Raw genomic sequence first — 19,870 nt, forward strand, 5'->3', positions numbered from 1 at the left:
CACCTCGACAAAAGCCGAACCCTAGGAGATCATCTCCCAGGGGTGTGGGATTAGAGAGACTTGCGCGATGGGCAACCCCCACTCCGTAGCGGGGGGAGCCTTCCTAGCGTCCCAGGAGAACAAGAGACCTCCCACCACGGTCAGAGCGTGGGAGGACACCAACACCCAGAGTGAGGGTGCCTAGCCCATAGAGATCAGTCTGGAGGTCTGTGTTCGACGGACGACTTGAAGAAGGTCGCATACCACGACGAAGCCGGACCTACAGAGAGGAAAGCCCCTCACCTTCGCGACAGGGTTCATCGTGGCACGACCATTTACCATCCTGCTAACACTCAAGGAGGGAGGGAACATCCAGGAGAGAGCGTGAACGAGGTCGCAATGAACATCCTGCCAGGCGTGAGAGATAGACACGGGATGAGGAGGTCGATCAAAGACTCCGCGACCTGGATCAGAAGCTGGAAGGGTTGAAGAAGCAGACCAAAGGTGAGACACATTGCATACCTAGACAACACCCATTCTCGACAGAGATCATGTCAGCCACACTACCGTCCAGGTTTCGACTACCCACCTTTGAACTTTACAGTGGTACCACGGACCCTAATGACCACATCAACTACTTTAATGGCATGATGACGCTGTATGGTGGGTTGGATGTGGTCTCCTGTTAAGCATTCCCTGCATCCCTTAAGGGAGCAGCCACATCATGGTTCTCCAGGCTACGACCGAGATCTATAGGCTCGTTCGTGGAGCTATGCGAACAATTCGTCACCCGCTTCCAGAGCAGTGTCAAGCAGAAGAAGACCATCGTCAACCTACTGGACGTGGTGCAGAACCCTGGGGAATCTCTCAGGGAGTATGTTAGTAGGTTCACCAAGGAGTCCTTGGAGGTTCGAGACTTGGACGACCAGACACAGCATGTAGCCCTAGCAGGAGGTATCAGGGACCGGGACTTGATCAAGGACCTGGCACGTCATGAGACCAGGACTATGAAAGAGCTCCTAGAGCGGTGCAACGAGTTTGTAAATATGGCCAAGGTACTACATGCTAGAACGAAGATAATTGAGGCCAAGCCGCAGGACAACAAGAGGTCAGCACCTGATGATCGCAAAGAAAGTAAGAGGTCGAGGACAGAGCATCGACAAGAGAAGGGCGACCACCCATCTGGGAGGACTGACCGTCGACCAGAGAGAAGTGAGAGGGCAATCAGCCCTGAGTTCACACCACTGAACACCACCAGGTCCCAGATACTTATGCAGATTCAAGACCGTGACCTACTCCATTGGCCACGACCCATGCTAGCAGGACCAAAGAAGCGAAACCCTAACAAGTACTGTCTCTTCCACAAAGAGAATGTGCACGACACAGAGGAGTGCTATCAATTGAAGAAAGAGATAGAACAACTTGTAAGAGCAGGAAGCTTAACAAGTATGGGAAAGGGAGATGTGACAACCGCTCAGGCCAAGGAGGCAGAGGTCGTGATGGACACAGAGTAGAACTGAGAAGAGAAGAAAGAAGAACAGATCGAGAGAGAGAGCGCCCAGAAGAGCGGAGAGAGGCAACAGAGCCTAGTGGCACCAAGGGACCTCCTATCCTCACCATACTTGGAGGACCGGGGCAACAGTCCACCAGAAAAGCTAAAGCCCATGCCAGGTTCGTGGGAGTGGCAGAGAAGCCAAGCAAGATAGCCAAGACCGAGACGGTGATCTCCTTCTCGGATGAAGACCTGGAAGGACTAAGCTTCCCACATGAGGATAACCTGGTAGTACAGGTGGAGGTAGCCAACCGACCTGTACACAGGGTACTGATAGACACAGGGGCATCTGTAGACGTACTCTCTTTGGACGCCTATCGACAGTTCGGGTTCGGGGACGATTAGCTCAAACCAGAGCCCACTTACCTCCATGGATTCTCAGGTGCCACCGCCTGCATTAGAGGTACTATAGAACTACCTGTCACCTTCGGGGTGCACCCTCGACAAGTGACTATCATGGTGAACTTTATGGTTGTCAAGTCCGTGGTGTCCTTCAACGGCCTCCTAGGGCGACCATCTCTGATAGCCCTTAGAGGAGTCATATCACCACTCTACCTGAAGATGAAGTTTCCCACCAAGAATGGGGTAGGCGAAGTCCGAGGAGATCAGAAGAAGGCAAGGGAGTGCTACGCCACCTTTATGAAGAAGAATAATGGTAACACCCGCGGAATGACACTCTGCCTAGAGAACATGGTCAGTGACCAGAGAGATGAACTGACAAAGAGAAGAGGAAGACCAGTGGAAGACCTCATCCCATGGTCCCTCAGCAGGGATGACCCCTCCAAGGTCGTACAGGTTGGCTCGCTACTAAGCAAGGAACAGAAAGAAGGACTTGGACACCTCCTCCAAGCGAACATGGATGTCTTTGCATGGTCAACCTCTGACATGCTTGGAATACCATGTTCCATAGCAGAGCACCAACTACATGTTGACCTAACAAGGACACCCATCCAACAGAAGTGGCGTAACTTCACCCTCGATCGACAAGCAGCAATCAAGGAAGAGGTCTAGAAGTTGAGCCAGTCAGGGTTCATTAGAAAGGAGGAGTTCCCAACCTAGCTCGCCAACGTGGTCATGGTACCAAACCCAAGTGGGAAGTGGAGGATGTGTGTCGACTACACCAACCTGAATAAGGCATGTCCAAAAGATGAGTACCCACTGCCCAGGATCGACCTACTGATTGATGCCATCGTCGGCCATGAGATGCTGAGTTTCATGGATGCCTACTCTGGGTACAACCAGATCCTCATGCATGAGGGTAATGAGTCCTACACCGCATTCTGGACAGACAAGGAGAACTACTGCTACCACGTCATATCGTTCGGGTTGAAGAATGCAGGGGCCACCTATCAGAGGATGGTCAACAAGATGTTCGAGGAACAGATCGGGTGCAACATGGAGGTATATGTGGATGACATGCTCGTAAAAAGCATCCACGCCAACCAACACCTGACCAACCTAGAGGAAGCATTCGCAGTACTGAGGAGGAACCAGATGAAGCTAAACCCTACAAAGTGCGCCTTCGGAATAACGTTAGAAAAATTCCTGGGGTTCATGGTCTCAGTACGTGGAATAGAAGCCAATCCATTCAAGATCAAGGCCATCAAAGAGATGGCACCTCCTCGAACGGTCAGAGAAGTGTAGAGGTTGAATGGAAGGGTCGCCGCCCTTTCCAGGTTCGTGTCGCAGGCAGGTGACAAGTACCTACCATTCTTCAAAACATTGAAGAACCTCCGAAGCCCTAAAGACTTCACATGGACAGAAGAGTGCTAGAAGGCATTTGAAGAATTGAAGGAGTACCTAGAGAGCCCACCACTGCTTGGGCGACCAGAACCTAATGAAGAATTATAGCTTTACCTGACCACCACCCTTGTCGCGGTCAGCATAGTACAACTGAAGGAAGAAGACAAAGTCTAAAGGCCCATCTACTATGTTAGCCATGTTTCGATCAATGTAGAGACCAGGTATACCAGGATCGAGAAGGTAGCCTATGCATTGGTAATCGCAGCTAGGAAGCTACGACCATACTTCCAAGCCCATACCATCACAGTCCTCACCGACCTACCTCTGAAGAAGGTACTCCATAAGTCAGACGTCTCTGGACGATTGATAGCATGGGCAGTGGAGTTAAGTGAGCATGACATCAGGTTCCAACCAAGGACAGCCATCAAAGGCCAAGCTCTGACAGATTTCATTGCAGAGTATACCCTATCTGAGATCGAGCCAGAGATAGGAGAACCCGAGGAGAAGGATCGTGGATCGTGGGACATGTTCACTGACAGATCAAGTAACGTGGTAGGAAGCAGTGTTGGCTTCATATTAACCAGCCTCGAAGGATTTCGTATCCAATATGCTCTCCGATTCACCTTCTAAGCATCCAACAATGAAGCAGAATACGAAGCACTACTAGCTGGACTCCGGGTGGCCAAGGCCATCCAAGTCACACACCTATCCACCCGAAGCGACTCCCAGCTTGTGGTGAATCAGGTGAATGGAGAGTATGAGGCGAAAGATGATAGGATGGCATCATATCTAGCACGTGCTCAAGCATTGATTGAGGGTTTCGTGAAGTTCGAGATGGTTCGAGTTCCCAAGGACGAGAACGCCGCCACCGACGCCCTATCCAGGCTAGCCAATGATGAACTCCGAAATTTGGCTAGTACAGTCTATGTTGAGATCCAGCATGAGCCAACGTATAAGGAAAAGTAGGTTAACGAAATCAAAGAGGGACCTAGCTAGATGGACCCCACACTCAACTACCTCCTGAATGACGTCTTACCAGAAGACAAGGCCGAGGCAAGGAAGATCAGGATGAGAGCTGCAAAGTACATCATCCTAGACAGAGTACTGTACAAGCGGGGGGCAACAACACCACTACTCCGGTGCCTAGGACCCAAGGGGACAGAGTATGCCCTAGCAAAAGTCCATGAGGGGATATGTGGAAGCCACATGGGGGGACGAGCCCTAGCCGACAAAATCCTCCGTCAGGGGCTATACTGGCCACGAATGCAAGAGGAGGCCATACAATATGCCAAGAAGTGCGAGCAATGTCAGTTGTTCGTCTCAGTACCCCATCTACCCGCCACCAAGCTGACATCAATCCTCAACCCCATACCCTTTGCCATGTGGGGGATGGACATCTTAGGAAACTTCACTGCAGCACCGAGAAACAGGAAGTACCTGGTCATCGCGATTGATTACTTCACCAAGTGGGTCGAAGCTAAACCCTTGGCCAAGATAACAGAGCCAGAGATGGAGAAGTTCGTCCGCGGTGACGTCATCTACAGGTTTGGGGTACCACAGATCCTAGTCTCAGACAATGGCAAACAACTCAACCACCCCAAATTCCAAGCATTCTGTCAAAGCAACAACACCGACTATCGGCCTGTATTGGTAACATACCCACAGGCCAATGGTCAAGTGGAAGTCACCAACAGAACACTGCTGGAATGAGTCAAGAAATGGCTAGAGGGAGCCAAAAGAAAATGGGTCGAAGAGCTACCAAGCGTTCTGTGGGCGTACCAAACTACAGTAAGGACACCCACAGGAGAGAGCCTATTCTGCCTAGCATATGGCACTGAAGCATTGGCGCCAGTAGAGGTCTGCACCATGTCCCATAGGGTTCTGCACTTCAACGAACGTACCTATATCGACAAACTACGGACGAACCTAGACTTTATAGATGAGGTCCATGAGAGAGCACTCCGAAGGAACGTTGCCTACCAACAATGTACTGCCAGGTACTATAACACCAGGGTTAAGGAAAGGCTATTCCACCAGGGAGATCTAGTCCTACGGAGGGCAAGTGCATCACAACCACAGAAGGCAAGAAAGCTGTCAGCCAACTAGGAAGGACCTTACAAAGTCTCCAAGCAGATAAGACCAGGGACCTACCGCTTGAAGACTCCGGAGGGCAAGAAGGTAGACCACACCTGAAACTCAGAATACCTGAATAAGTATTACCAGTAGAAGCTACAGCTCCATCGATAGTAGCAGTTAAGTAGAGCAGTAGTGGTAGTGGTAACAATAGTAGTAGCAGCAGCAGTAGCAGTAGACGACATCACTGTTTCAAGGACAATTTGAAAATTTTCATTCAAAATAAAGAGGTGTTTCGGGAATACTTATCTTCTTCTACCACTCAATCGAATCACTGCTACTACATTAAGGCGTTATGCCACCACTGAGACTTTATACCTAAGACGTTATGCCACCATCGAGGCTTTATGCCTCAAGCGTTATGCCACTACTGAGGCTTTATGTCTAAGGCATTATGCCACCACTGAGGCTTTATGGCTAAGGCGTTATGCCACCATCGAGGCTTTATGCCTAAGGCGTTATGCCACCACTGAGGCTTTATGCCTAAGGCGTTATGCCACCACTGAGGCTTTATGCCTAAGGCGTTATGCCACCATCGAGGCTTTATGCCTAAGGCGTTATGCCACTACTGAGGCTTTATGCCTAAGGCATTATGCTACCACCGAGGCTTTATGCCTAAGGCGTTATGTCACCACTGAGGCTTTATGCCTAAGACGTTATGCCACCAAGGTCCGAGGACCACCAAGGTGCAATGCCACCAAGATCCGATGACCACCAAGGTGCAATGCCACCAAGGTCCGATGACCACCAAGGCGCAACGCCACTACCAAAGTCCTATGACTGTCAAGGGTCATAGGGCACCAATGCGCAATCAACCACCAAGAGACAGTGCTCTTACCAGGACTCAACTTCTGGACGTGGAATGGATCATGACCCAGGCACTGCTTGAGGGAGTCACCCTCAAAATCACTCAGCTCAAGCCCTCGGTTGACCTTCTTGAGGTCAATGACTTCCCTAATAGTCCGGAGTGGGCATTGGGGGACCATGGCAAAAAAGAAGCTATCCCTCCAATACTTCACGTTGCTAGTAATCCCTGTGAGAAGCTCTAAAGAGGCATAGGGCCCCTTGAGCACGCAGCGAGCAAAGTGATAACATCCATGATTCCCCTTCTTCAGCAGATAAAAGTGGGAGAACAGGGGAACAGTGGCGGCACGCCCCATGCGGGCAAAAAATACATAGAAACCCAGGATCACCCTCCAAGAATTGGGCAACACCTGCCCAGGGGTGAGGTACCAATGCTCTAGCACCAACTCGACAAAGCGAGGGATAGGAAGGCGAAGGCCCTGGAGGAAAAAGGCACGGTAGAGACATATCTCATCTATACCATGAGAGAAGGCATACTCGCCAGGTCCGGGAGTACGTAACACGACCTCAGCGGGAATGTGGAACTCCTCACGAAGGGAGACCAAGTCGGAAGGGGACAAGATACTAGCAACATAACCCAACATATCAGCAAGACCAGCGACTGAGGACGCCGCCCCAGAAGGCCTACGATCCCTACCAGGACCAGAGACACTAGAAGGTCCCACACCCCCATCAATAGCACTGGGGGAAGGTACAGAGGATAGAGTACACACAGAAGAAGGCGATCCTGGGGAACACTCCTCTGAAGATCCAACCCCGATCGAAGCAAGGCCCGGGTCATCAGGAGACGACATGAACGACAAGAGAAGAATAGATTACTTACTCGAGAAAGCGATCTCCCAGACAAGAAGCTAGCAAGAAAAATGAAATGAAAACAACCTGCAAAGTATAAACAGCAGATCCATCACAGACAAGAAGAAGGAGAGTGGAGAAGCATGAGGGTCCATCGCACCCACGGGCGCGACCTCATACCCCCAGGCACAGCCACCCCAGGCATGGCCCCACGTCGGCAGGCGCGGCCTTACACCCGTAGGCGTGGCCTCACCCGCAGGAGCGGCCACCCAGGAGCAGCCTCACCCGCAGGCACGGCCACCCAGGCGAGGCCTCACGCCCACAGGCGCAGCCACCCCAGGCGTAGCCTCACACCTGTAAGCGCGGCCACCCAAGCGCGGTCACCCCAGGCACGGACTCACACCCGCAGGCGCGGCCTCACACCCATAGGCGCTGCCACACCAGCAGGCGCGACCACCGCAGGCACAGCCTCACGCTCGCAAGCGTAGCCACCCCAGGCGCGGCCTCTCACCCATGCGTGGTCTCACACCCAGGCTCGGCATCGTGGACGCAGACGTGATGTACACGGACACCCAGGCCGCTCATCTATGACCCAATCGTGTCACTACAGACTTATGCCACCACCAGGACTCTGGGCCACCGCTTAGAAGTAGCGTCACCTAGATGGATTCAACCACCAATGACGTTATCACCACACGCGAGTATCTATCCGCCAAGGATCTTGATACCATCAGGACACTCCCTCCTGCGGGGAGATGGCCAATCAGGATAGAGCCCTGCTACCCAGGGCCTCTATCCACTCAACGACACACTCGCCATCAAACTGGGACTCACTATATCATCATACTCCATTATAAAAGGAAAGGTACACCACCCTCAGAAGGGACATCTGAACTCATATTGAATAATCACTATTTATCTATTTGCTCAGGAGATCTAACTTTAGCATCGAAGAGCCCTAGGCCGGAACCACATCGGTTCTCTCTGTTGACCCCTTGGTCCACTCTCATTGTCTCTATATTTTCTTATTATATTTTGTTCTTGCACTGTTATTATAATTGTTTGTTAACAAGAAAATGTAAGAAAACGTTGTCACTCAATTCACCCCTCTTGGGTGTTACTATTCGATCCTACAAAATCCTTAATTATTGATCCTTCTCTTTTGAAGTCCGAGAAACACGTTATTGTGTCAGTTGCAGCAATCATCTTTTACTTTGTATGGTTGCGCCACAATACAACTATCTTTAAAGCAAGCTAAGCCTAATATTTTGTCTATTGTTCAATCAATTTACAAACGGGCCTCTAGTTTATTATTCAGTTCTCAATTTGTGGTGGCACATATTGATCATGGTCTTGTAGGGAGTCCTCAAGATTCAGAAATTCGAGAACTGCAATAGGGCTTGCAGGGAGCAAAGGAGCAGAGATGGGCATGTCTAGAGGTTTGTGTAGACTGCCAAGATGTTGTGATGTGGCTAACTCAGGGATTGCACACAGGGTGGCCTTGGGAGTTGTTTTCTTTACTTCATGATGTATATATTTTGAAAAAGTATAGTAGAATTATTAAGTTGCACATATCCTGGCTACTAAAACCAGACTAAACAAGCTTAGGGATACTTGTATGGTTGTTGTAAATAGTGTTTTGTTTAATTAATTTATGTGCAACATATATCTTTTATTTTTCATACAAAAAAAAAAAAAAAAAAAGAGAAAGGATTGGGTCTGCCGTTAGCTTTTCTGGAGCTAGCCCAATGGAGAGGGTGGGATGGAGAAAATAGGGGGGTCATTTCTATAGGGGGTGGAGGAGAGCTAGACAGGCTCAACGATAGATCCAGATCCTCTCCGATGCGGGCTGCCCCAACAGCCATGCTGTACAGACACAAAGATGGTGTGAAATGATCGCTTTACCCCCACTCGGGCAAGACACTCGGGCAAGGGTAAGGTGGTCATTACGCACCACCTTGTGTCTGCGCAGCACGGCAATTGGGGTAACCCGCTGTCACGGTCCGCCCAACAAAGGCCCACGGACCTAACTTGCAAGCCCATGGACTTGGGCTAAGTGCTAGCGTGAGTGCTAAGTGTCGACGCAGTTGCTTAGAGAGATCTAAGTCCGTGACACCGAACTATAGAGGATCTGGATTGACACAGCGCCAGCATGCCAACCTTTACCCAAAAACGAGAACCTGCCTTTGCCCAAAAACGAGAACCTTTTGCCACTTTTAATTATTTTCTTTCCCATGGAGAATCATGCTCCAGGGTATGTGTCCCTACTTTGAAAATCTTTACTGCAACAATAAGTCTTTCTCCAATCTAGCTAACATTCCAACTGCAGTCAACTATATATCACAAACCATGTATTAGTAGTCATTGAACTGGCCCTTTTCAAATGATTGGAGCAAGTTATATATATCTTCCCTCCTCCAGGCCATCTTCCTTCCTGCTTTCTGTTTTAGTCAAAACAATATTGCCTTTAAGTTTCGTTTTGATAATTCAGTCATAGTTGTTGTATGAAGGAAGTGGATCCAGAAGATTTGTGGAATAACGCAAACACATTTTCAACCATCGAATTGGAATCCTAGAAAGGGGATTCGTTTACTTCAATATTCCAAATTTCAGATACAGGTAAGTGTGTGTTTGTGTGTTCATGCATGTTGTTGAAATCATTTTTCCTACCGTTTTTGCATTTCTTACATATTCTTTTAGCTTGCTTGCTCCACATGCACTGTACATGCCGTTAGGGTCCGTTTGGGTGCCATGAAAATTCTAGCCATCTGCTTTGTAGGAAAGAGTGGGCATCTAATGGGCTGCGAAATTAAACACATATTCTTAATAGAGAACCAAACATAGTGATCAGAAAAATGTCCTTAACCGGCCGGAAAAAGAGAGGGGGGGGGGGGGTGTACGCAAAACAAGAAAATGAGGAATGGAGTTATTCTTCAACTCAGGAAAAGGTTGGAGAAAGCAGACAAAAAACCAAACGACAAAAAGAGAACATGAAAGTTTGAGATCATCTTTAGGTTAAAAAAGATATATAGAGAAATAGGGACAGATCGGAATGGGGCCAGAATTATATTTTCTTTCTTTCTTTAAGAAGGCTATTATTGTCCTTGTAGGGCATAGGGGGTAATGAAGGGCATTTCCAACGTCTAAGGTGAGGAATAATGATGACGATAGATTTGTGGATCAACCTTTCACAATGTCATATTTTTTGGTAAAATGAATATGAGGAAGGGATTCATCATTCATTTGCAGCTGTCCATATGCACGACCTACGTTAAATATGTCCATCAACTTTTTATTATAGGCAGACAGGTAGGGATGTAAACTGATATTCGTAAATTTGATTTTTGATTTGCATTTGTATTTGTTTAGGGGCATTCGTATCCGTTTAGAGATATTTAGAAAAAAATTCAAATAATCTAAAAAACATAAATTATCTGATCTAAATAGATATCCAACTAATAATAAAATATTAAATAATTAATGATCTTGAGGGTCTTTGAAGATTCAACAAGTTTTAAGAAATGAAGAAATGAGAAATCATGATACTATGACAATTAAGTGACATGGATTGAGAATCATGAAGCGTATTTGTCAAGGGAGGAAGATTTGGATTATTACATAAGTCAAGGCTGTAAACAGATAGTCAAAAATTTGAATTCGATTCGCATCCGTATCCGTATTTGATATGAAATATTTGAATTCGATCATATTCTATTCGTATTCGATCCGTTTACATGCATCTCTAATTATTGGGGGCGTCGAGATACTTTCATTACTTAGCTTAAATGTATTTAATGATGGCCGTGCATGTGCATGGCAGTACATGTACCTTTTGGCCCATGAGTATTACAATTTGGGCAGGGTTCTTATTAAACTTTTGGAAGGGCTTAAATGGAGAGAGTGCATTTTAGGATCATTGCATGTGTTATTATTATTATGGCATGGGATGGGACCTTGGTGACTTCTCTCAAGTTTTGGAGTGTGGCACTACATCATCACCCATGCTCCTTACCTAACACCTGTCGAAATTGTTGACATAAATGCTCAGGTGTCGAACAAAGACCACATGTGCAGCATGCACCTACTTCGTTCCACGAGAGCCGGACTCGTTGCTCTCAACTTTGTTCCAAATTCACTTTAGAGGTTCGCCTTTTTTTCAGATACTTCTTTTTTTTTGTTTTTTTGTTGCTTGAGATGGTTGGGAGCCTAAACTAGATGGAGAACAAGAAAAGGACTCGAATACAAAACCTCTTTGGGACTAGGATTTATTGTACCAGCCAATTGTACTCTTTTGTTTTTTTAATTCTTAAATGATGAATAGAAGTCAATTTTAATTCACCCAAATCGTTTATACCAGGAGAGAAAGAACACCCCTTATTTATCGAAAAAAAAAAAAAAAAACAATAAAAACCATCTACCAATGGAGCTGACCTCACTCGGGACCCTTTTGCAAAGCTGTGCTTGTCCATTGGTACTTGATGCAAGTGTAGAATTCCAACAGCACTGTGGAGAGAGGGTTTTTCATGCTGCCAATGTGGGAAGGAATCTATATACTATCATTATATAATGGTATAAAAAAAGTATCAATCCACATGGACCTTATATTTTAAAACAAGATAAAATAAATTAAAACTAAACATGTGTTTTTTTTTTTTTTTTTGTATAGCAACTACACATTTGTGAGGCCTTCACTTTTGTGAGAGTATGGGAAAAAATTTGCACACAAACAGCGTACAAATCTTTTTCTATAAAACTATGCATGAAGGAGAAAAGTTCTCAGTGGGAAAATAACCACCAACACCCAGACACAAGAGGGGGGCAAAATGACCTCCCTGCCCCACTGAAAGACGGATATCCCACCTCCCATGATGCTTCCACATGCTCTCTCATTGACCCCCACAAGCGCAGGAACCACTATCCCCCATAGGTAAAATAAAGTTTTGAAAATCTAAGACTATCAACAAAGTGTGTATCATGGCAAAACTAAAGAAAGGAGAGGGTGTATAGCAATACATTGGGAGGAGCTCTATGATTGAATTTGACTTGAATTCAACTCTGAAATTGATAAACAGCCAATCAAAACAGCTGAGGCCAAATATTTGGTATGATTTCTATTTCAATTTCAGATTGATTTCATGAAACAGTCAACAAATTGATATTTTGTCAAAAATTTGAAATTGTTTTGGTTGAATCAATATGAAATATTTCAAGTATAAAAAAATTCATTTGGTAATTCATAGATTCTCTATATTTCTTTGGAAAGGGTGATGGTGTTGGTGGCGGCGGTGGGATAGTGGCGGTACTGGTTGGGGGGGGGGGGGTGGGGGTGGTGGTGGTGGTGGCCGGTGAGACCATTAGGAGAAAAGAAGAAGGCTGGTGTTTTATTCTTAACATGAAATTACTACTTTACGCATCAAATTACCATATGTTCATTAAAGAGTAAGAGTGAAATCAAATGAAATAGAAATTCTGAAACAGCTCCTCAGCTATCTTTTAGATTTTTTATTTTACTTGATTGATATTTCACTGAAATAAAGTGCAGAAATCAAACCAAACATTTTCCGAAATAACAATCATACCAAATCAGGCTTTAGTAGATTATATTAACAAAAGATGAAGAAGGCAGAAAGCACTAACCCATTTACCTTATGGCATTGGTGAATCAGGTTATCCTGGGAACCATTTACTTATTTGTTTGGAACTGAATTTGCCTCGGTGTTGGATTCTCTATCGCATGGACCTTCTGTTTCTTCTTCCTACCTTATCTCTGTCCTCTTGTCTGTTTCACTTTCATCTGTGATTCCACATTCCAGTTACCAACTCCCACAAAAATTGTCATTTTCTCATCAGTTATAATATGGGGAAGGCAAAGGAAGTCCTTTTCTACATTATATGATTTAATCTGTTTGTTCTTAAACAGGTTAGGTGCTCAAGTGAAAATAATCAGAGACATAGAATATAATGGACGAAAGTGGAACACTGGAAGACAAGCTTCTTGGGAGAGAGAGTAAAGATGTTAATAAGGACTTGAAACTAAGAGTTTGGAATGAATCAAAGAAACTCTGGAGGATTGCATCTCCTGCTATAATCACAAGAATAACAACTTATGGAATACTGGTGGCTACACAATCATTTATGGGACATATTGGTGAAACAGAGTTGGCTTCCTATGCTGTCATCCAAATCTTTCTTGTACGATTTGCAAATGGAATAGTGGTACGTTTCTCTCTTTTTTTCTGTTCTTTCAGTAGCACAGACTCATTCCAACATGGTTGAATACAAATAATACAATGGAAGCTCATAAAAATCTTTTGCAGTTTGGAATGTCAAGTGCTCTAGAAACATTATGTGGCCAAGCATTTGGAGCAAAGCAGTACCACATGATGGGCATCTATTTACAAAGATCATGGATAGTTGTTCTTTGTAGTTCAGCCATTTTGCTCCCTGTTTTCATCTTCACTTCACCACTTTTAAGGCTAATTGGACAGGAAGAAGAATTATCAGAAGTAGCAGGAAAAATTAGCATTTGGTTTATACCTATTTTGTACTATTTTGTCTTTTCAATGACAATGCAGAAGTTCTTACAAGCTCAACTAAAGAACATAATTATTGGATGGTTATCTTCTGCATCCTTTGTGATTCACTTGATCTTATCTTGGCTTTTTGTCTACAAATTAAGCTTGGGGATACCTGGTGCCATGGGTGCAATGATCATCTCCACATGGACAATGGTCATTGGGGAATTCGTGTATATCTTTGGAGGTTGGTGCCCTGAATCATGGACAGGATTTTCTATGAGTGCATTTACTGACATTTGGCCTGTTGCCAAGCTCTCTTTATCCTCTGGTGTGATGATTTGGTTAGTAAAACTTCATCCCTTCTTCTCATTTCTTTTTTCATCTATATTCCCCAATGCATTCACTCTTTTGCCTTTTTATTATCATCTTTTGATCATAATTTTTTTAGAAAAAAAAATTCATTCATTTCCCTTGTTACCAGAGAGAGTCTGAGTCAATTTTAGTTTTAAGAGAAGCATGTAGAGTAAAAAGCACTACATTCCAGGCACCAGGTTGAAAATCTGTGTTTAGGCTTTAACCCTTGCAAGTTGAGCATATCTCTAAACATTTTGGAGGTGTATCAATCCTATTTAGCTTCCAGTGTACATTAGTTGTTGGTCTCCACAAGGAGGAAGAAATGGTACGAATCCTAATGATTGTGGAGTTGCTCATGGAGCATAATAAACTGTGTGGCTAATATGGTGGTTTTGCAAGGAATTGTACCCTCACTTTGATTCAAACAATAACATAACTTCCTTGTAGAACATTGAATGTAGGATTTCTTTTCAGGGCTCTAAACAATCCACAATGGGAATTCTTAGAACATTACACCCCCCGTCCCTCCCTTGATGTTTGAGTGAGAGTGGTTGAGGCAATGAGGAGGATGGTTAGTTTAGGAGGTCGAAGAGAGCAATCACAGGCGACATCATATTCAAAGATGGGAGTCCGAGCGATATTCATGGTAGTGGAGAAGGTTTACAAGACAAGTATTTGGTACTAGCTAAGGCTTTCTTGTTGATGGTGTTGTGGCTATGGCTATTACCAGTTTAGGGGCTGATTAGATCTTAGATCTGTGCATTTTGTAGTGTTGGTCTGGCTTATGCAGGAGATTTGGGTTCTTGTGGTTGTACTTTTGCCCTTAATTTGCTAGGTATCTTGAGACTATGAGTCTATTAATTAAAGTAAAAAAAAAAAATCCTTTCTAACCTTCTCTTGATAGGATTCATTTTGGAATTGAAAGGGTTTCATTGAATCATATGATAGGATTCATTTTGGAAGTGCATAAGGTGATAAAAAGTGCACAAAATGGCGATAAAATTCTAGGTCTGGATGGGTTTAGATGTATAATATTGTTTTACATAAGAAGACTTATAAACTATTGCGGAGGCTGTAATAATGTTTAAGAGGCATTCATGTGAGGTGTTTTCAGAGAAAAGCTTGAGGCAGATTGTACTGTTTTGGTTCCTAAAGATGTGATGAATACTTTAAGAATATTGCTGAACTTTTGATGTTGTGGCAGAAGAAACTTATGCAGTTCATTGTTTCTCCTACCCAAAGATAATTTTCTTGTTTGGGGGGTTTGGGGGGGGGGGGGGGGATGATGTAGAGTTGGGTTGTTTTACTAACAGATGTGTAGTCCAGAAGAGGGGATGCTATCCAGGGGATGATGTTTAGTTGTGTGCAAAGTAGACAACTAAACTTGGAAGTGATGCATGATCATGTATAAAGTAATTCTTCTCAATACTTCATTACTAGAATGGCTTTTGTGTTAAAGTGAATCAAATGGACTAGATATGTAGTGGCTCCTCAGTATCTCTAACAGTTATTCAGAATGATTCATGTGCTGTTTCAAATTTAGCCAAGATAACTGCTTCACCTTTTAACTTCATTAACCTAGCAGAAGAAATAACAATGATGGTGGAATCTGGAATGAGTAAATGGGGGAGGGTTTTTTGGGGTAGGTAAGTAAAAGTTGAGGCTAGAAAATAGAAATATTATAATTCATTGCCGAAGTTCTTTGTAACATGGTAATGTTAATTTATTCATATAATTTTCTCTAACAAGGGTTTATTCATATAATGTACAGAGGAGGTTTTTCATATCTAGGGTATTGTCTTAGTGTTTGAGAATACAGTTGTAGAAGATAGAAAGAAAATTTTTCCATAACTAAGAAATTGATGCAGGAGATTTTATAACGAACCTCCTATTGGACCTTTCATGTGATGTAAATGTTAGTCTGAAATCTTCAAGAACTATCAAGTTCCTCTTATCCCAAATGCTTGAACTTTTAAAGAAGGGGCCAAAATAATGTGTATCAACACACAAGACTCCCCACCCCCTCCCCCGTGCACATGCAAGCCCACACACACATGGCTCTGAATGTGACACCACACACCGAGGGGCACAAGGCTAAGGGGAACAACAACACGCAACACAAACCCCTTGCACATAACAAGGATCAAACAAGTGTGTCCCTGACCTCCTAGCTCTGATACCATGTTACAACTGCTTATCTCAAAAGCTTGAGCTTTTAAGTAAGAGCCACAAAAATGTATATCAACACACAACAACAGGGATAAAAGAAGCATCAAGGACCAGCAGCCTGAGAAAAAGAAATAAAGAACATAAGATGAGAAAAGCAAGAACCCCACTATTTCTCAATTGTACAATTTTCAAAAGACTAAAGTTCATGAGCCTACCTCAGAGGTTAAACAAAATCAAACCCAAAATCAATGCTCACATCCCACCTAAACAATCCCAACTAGACAAACCACATCTTGTTAATGAAGTGAGCAACATCTCCTTTTTCTCTGGGATTCACCAAAGCAGCAAGACTTATATAGTTGTTGATGATATCATATTTTAGTAAACCCATATTTAAAGATTATAATCTAAGCATTTAATTCATTACCCTGTCAGATGATAATGGTTGATTTCAAACCAATGCCCGGTGCAATACCATCTGATTTGATATCCATTCAAATAGAAAGACCAGTATTATGATAGATGGCTTTTAAAAAGTCAAATACCTTTAACTTTTCAGGTGGTAGAGTATGTTACATCCATCTTTGATGTTAACCTTCACCAGGAATTTATTGTCCATGGTTACATGCAATAGTTTCTCTTTGGAAACATTGTTAATTTTTTAATAAATTTTCTTCTTTCTTAACAGCTTAGAGCTATGGTACAATGCAGTGCTAGTATTATTTGCAGGCTACATGAAGAATGCTACCATTGCCATATCTGCCTTTTCTATCTGGTAATATTTAATAGTTGTATCTTCTCTTTAAATATATTTGCCAACCTCCAGCTTTATTACTCTTTGATTAACCAAAACTTTAAAACAAATAATTATGAACTTGCAGCCTCAACATCAGTACTTGGCAGCTTATGATATGCATAGGTTTCTTGTCTGCAGCTAGGTATGGCTGAAATGACTGACACTAGACTCTGTGTGTGTGTGAGAGAGAGAGAGAGAGAGAGAGAGAGATTTGATTATATATAAATTTCCTCTTAGGTCCTTTCTCTTTTCCAATAACATTTTATGGTTACACTTTTTGTTATCAGTGTGCGGGTTGCAAATGAATTGGGGAGGGGAGATGCAGAAGCTGCAAAATTTTCCATTATTGTCAACTTAAGTACTACAGTCTCTCTTGGTGTGGTATTTTCGGTTCTGTTTTTGGTATTTAATCATGTCATAGCCTATGCATTTACAAGCAGCACAGAGGTGGCCAAAGCTGTGTCAAGCCTTGCTAGTTTACTTTCTTTGGCTGCCTTGCTTAATAGCATTCAGCCAGTGCTCTCAGGCAAGCCTCTCTTCCTGATCTTGCTAAAAATAAAAAATAAAAATTGGTTATTTATAATACACCATGTTATAATATTCCTCCATCTAGTATCCAGTGAATGGTTTGTGTCATCAGTCTAGTGATGAAACAGATTGCCCACTTTAAGAACTGGCAATAAACAAAAACTGCAGTTCTATAATATTCCATACTGCATGACCTGCTTCTATTCTGCTTTTATTTTATTCATGTTTTGATGTAGTTCTATTGATGGTCTTATCCACCTTAAACCTACTTGGAGGAGTTTACCACAAGTTTTTATGTGTCCAGAAAGAAAGAAAACCAACAACTGCCCCAGAAAATGATTGTTTCATCCAAGAACATAATTTCCTTGCGGTTCCATTTGTTTCAGCGTAAAATGGCAGAAGTAACAGAATAAAAAAAAAAAGAACATAATTTTTTTTTTTAAAATATAGAGGTTGTTTCATCTGAAGTAAACATAATGGATGTGTCCCACTATTTTAAGTCATAAAACTGGAAATAAAAATATTTCCCCTGCTTTATTTTCATTCCAGGAATTTTATATAGAAACAAACAGGGCTTCAAAGGACAATTATTAGGTTGTATTGTTTTGCTTTATTTGATATTTTCCCTTCTTTTTCACAAATTTTGGAAACAGGGGTGGCTGTTGGTGCTGGTTATCAAACTGTGGTAGCATATGTCAACCTTGGGTGCTACTATCTGGCAGGGATTCCTATAGGCTTGTTGCTTGGTTATGTTGCAAAGCTTGAAGCTATGGTAATAAACTATTATCTAGTTATAGGGGCCAGATAATATGGCTCTCACTCTCCATACTCCATAGTGATCCAGTTGTTAATCACATAGTAATTGAACCTCAGAAACCAATTCCACCACACAATTGTGATGACTTTTACGTTTCACCAAGTTACTTCCCTAACATAAACAGTGTTCTTTTACTCAATTTTTGACCTTCTTATTTCGTTATAGGGTATCTGGATTGGAATGCTTTGCGGGATTGCATTGCAAACACTAGTGCTTCTTTGGATCACTTGGAGAACTGATTGGAATGCTCAGGTACAAAAGACAATACATATTACGCCATAGAAAGATGAATTTGGAATGATATTCAACATCTCAATTGTTGATTCTTAAAAATGATATTCAGTGATGAATTATCTTTGCCAGATGTGAATTACAATCAGTTAGGTTGAATAAATTGCTATACATTAAATTCATTTGTTTGTCACTACATTTTCTTGGATTTTATTTATTTATTTGCTTCTTCTAAATATTTGTGTTTTCTTTTCCATCTATAGGTTGCATCTGATTTCTGGACCACATTCATTAAATTTTCACCCTATATCTGGGCTATTTGGATTCTTTTGTTTGTTGACAATAACATTTTATGCTTACAGGTGGAAAGGGCATCACAACGTCTAAACAAATGGCTTTTAGCACCTTCTGAAGAGAAAACAAGCCATGCTTCAACAGAGTAAGCCACATTTTTCTATGTCATACAAATGCAGGGGGAGAATGTAATTACTTGACACGAATTTAAATCAAATTTGGTATCTTGTCATACCTTAGGTCCAATGTAGCCTCCTATGAACTCTACTTATTTTATTCTACCCTATGCATCAACTGGAAGTTTGGATTGAGTTACCCCTATTGAAATTTTCTCTTTTACAGATATATGTCTCTCTTAATTTTTTTTTTTTTTTGCATAATGTGTATAAAGCTGTTGTTTAATTCATTTCATAATTTAATACATGAATTTGTATCCAATTTTCCTAATTTAGCGACGATCGCTTGGTGTAATGGTAAAAAGCTCAGGCTGGCAGCATGAAGACAAGGTTCAAGACTTTTATTATACTGGCAGAGGTTCAAGTTTGAGGGATGCCATTTTGGGCAAAAAATGCAGAAGATAGGACATGACCTCTCCCCTTGAGGAAAAAGCAAAAAGGTTCTTTGATTATGGTGAACTTTTTTGGTTCATTTAGCAAAGGTTGTTTGATTATAGTGATGGGAAATAACAGTGAAGAAAGAATATTATTTGAAAATTTCTCCTATAAGAGATGCAATTGGGTCCTTGGTTATCAGTTTAACTTGTGGGCTAATTTGGGTTAGTCTGGTAAATAAGTAAATTCTAAAAAATATTTATCATGTCCACTCACACAGAAAAATTTCTTACATAGAAAGTGAGGTTCTAATCCTAGTAACAGATTCGCGATTTGTATAAGAATGAATACAGTTAAAAGAGACAGTTTCTCCCCACCCTTCCACACCTCTTTTTTCTCCTACAAGAGACTAGCAACAGCCCCATGCCATAATGTAGTAAGAGTTTAATAAGAACCTTGAAAAAAAATAATCAAGAAATGCTGATACATTACAGTAAAAAGAGACAGATTTAAGATTTAATTACATAAATATATCACGGGCTACTGTAA

The 19,870-nt window shown here is 42.8% G+C and overlaps 1 protein-coding gene and 1 long non-coding RNA gene across 2 annotated transcripts; both read left to right on the forward strand.

The window, feature by feature from the left end:
- Nucleotides 1–2,542: 2,542 nt before the first annotated feature.
- On the forward strand, nt 2,543–9,819 carry LOC122666119. Its single transcript, XR_006333495.1, has 3 exons — nt 2,543–2,553; nt 3,779–3,785; nt 9,587–9,819. It is a non-coding gene; the product is annotated as an uncharacterized LOC122666119 (long non-coding RNA).
- A 3,173-nt stretch (nt 9,820–12,992) lies between these two features.
- LOC122666118 (protein DETOXIFICATION 24-like) lies at nt 12,993–19,583 on the forward strand. Its single transcript, XM_043862234.1, has 9 exons — nt 12,993–13,279; nt 13,381–13,922; nt 16,793–16,879; nt 16,986–17,042; nt 17,188–17,426; nt 18,082–18,200; nt 18,411–18,497; nt 18,839–18,910; nt 19,221–19,583. Exons 1-9 carry the CDS (start codon nt 13,025–13,027, stop codon nt 19,239–19,241), a joined length of 1,479 nt encoding a protein of 492 aa, XP_043718169.1. The 5' UTR covers nt 12,993–13,024; the 3' UTR covers nt 19,242–19,583.
- The last annotated feature ends 287 nt before the right edge of the window (nt 19,584–19,870 follow it).

Source organism: Telopea speciosissima, chromosome 6, assembly GCF_018873765.1.
Source record: "Telopea speciosissima isolate NSW1024214 ecotype Mountain lineage chromosome 6, Tspe_v1, whole genome shotgun sequence".
In the NCBI taxonomy this organism is placed as follows: Eukaryota; Viridiplantae; Streptophyta; class Magnoliopsida; order Proteales; family Proteaceae; genus Telopea; species Telopea speciosissima.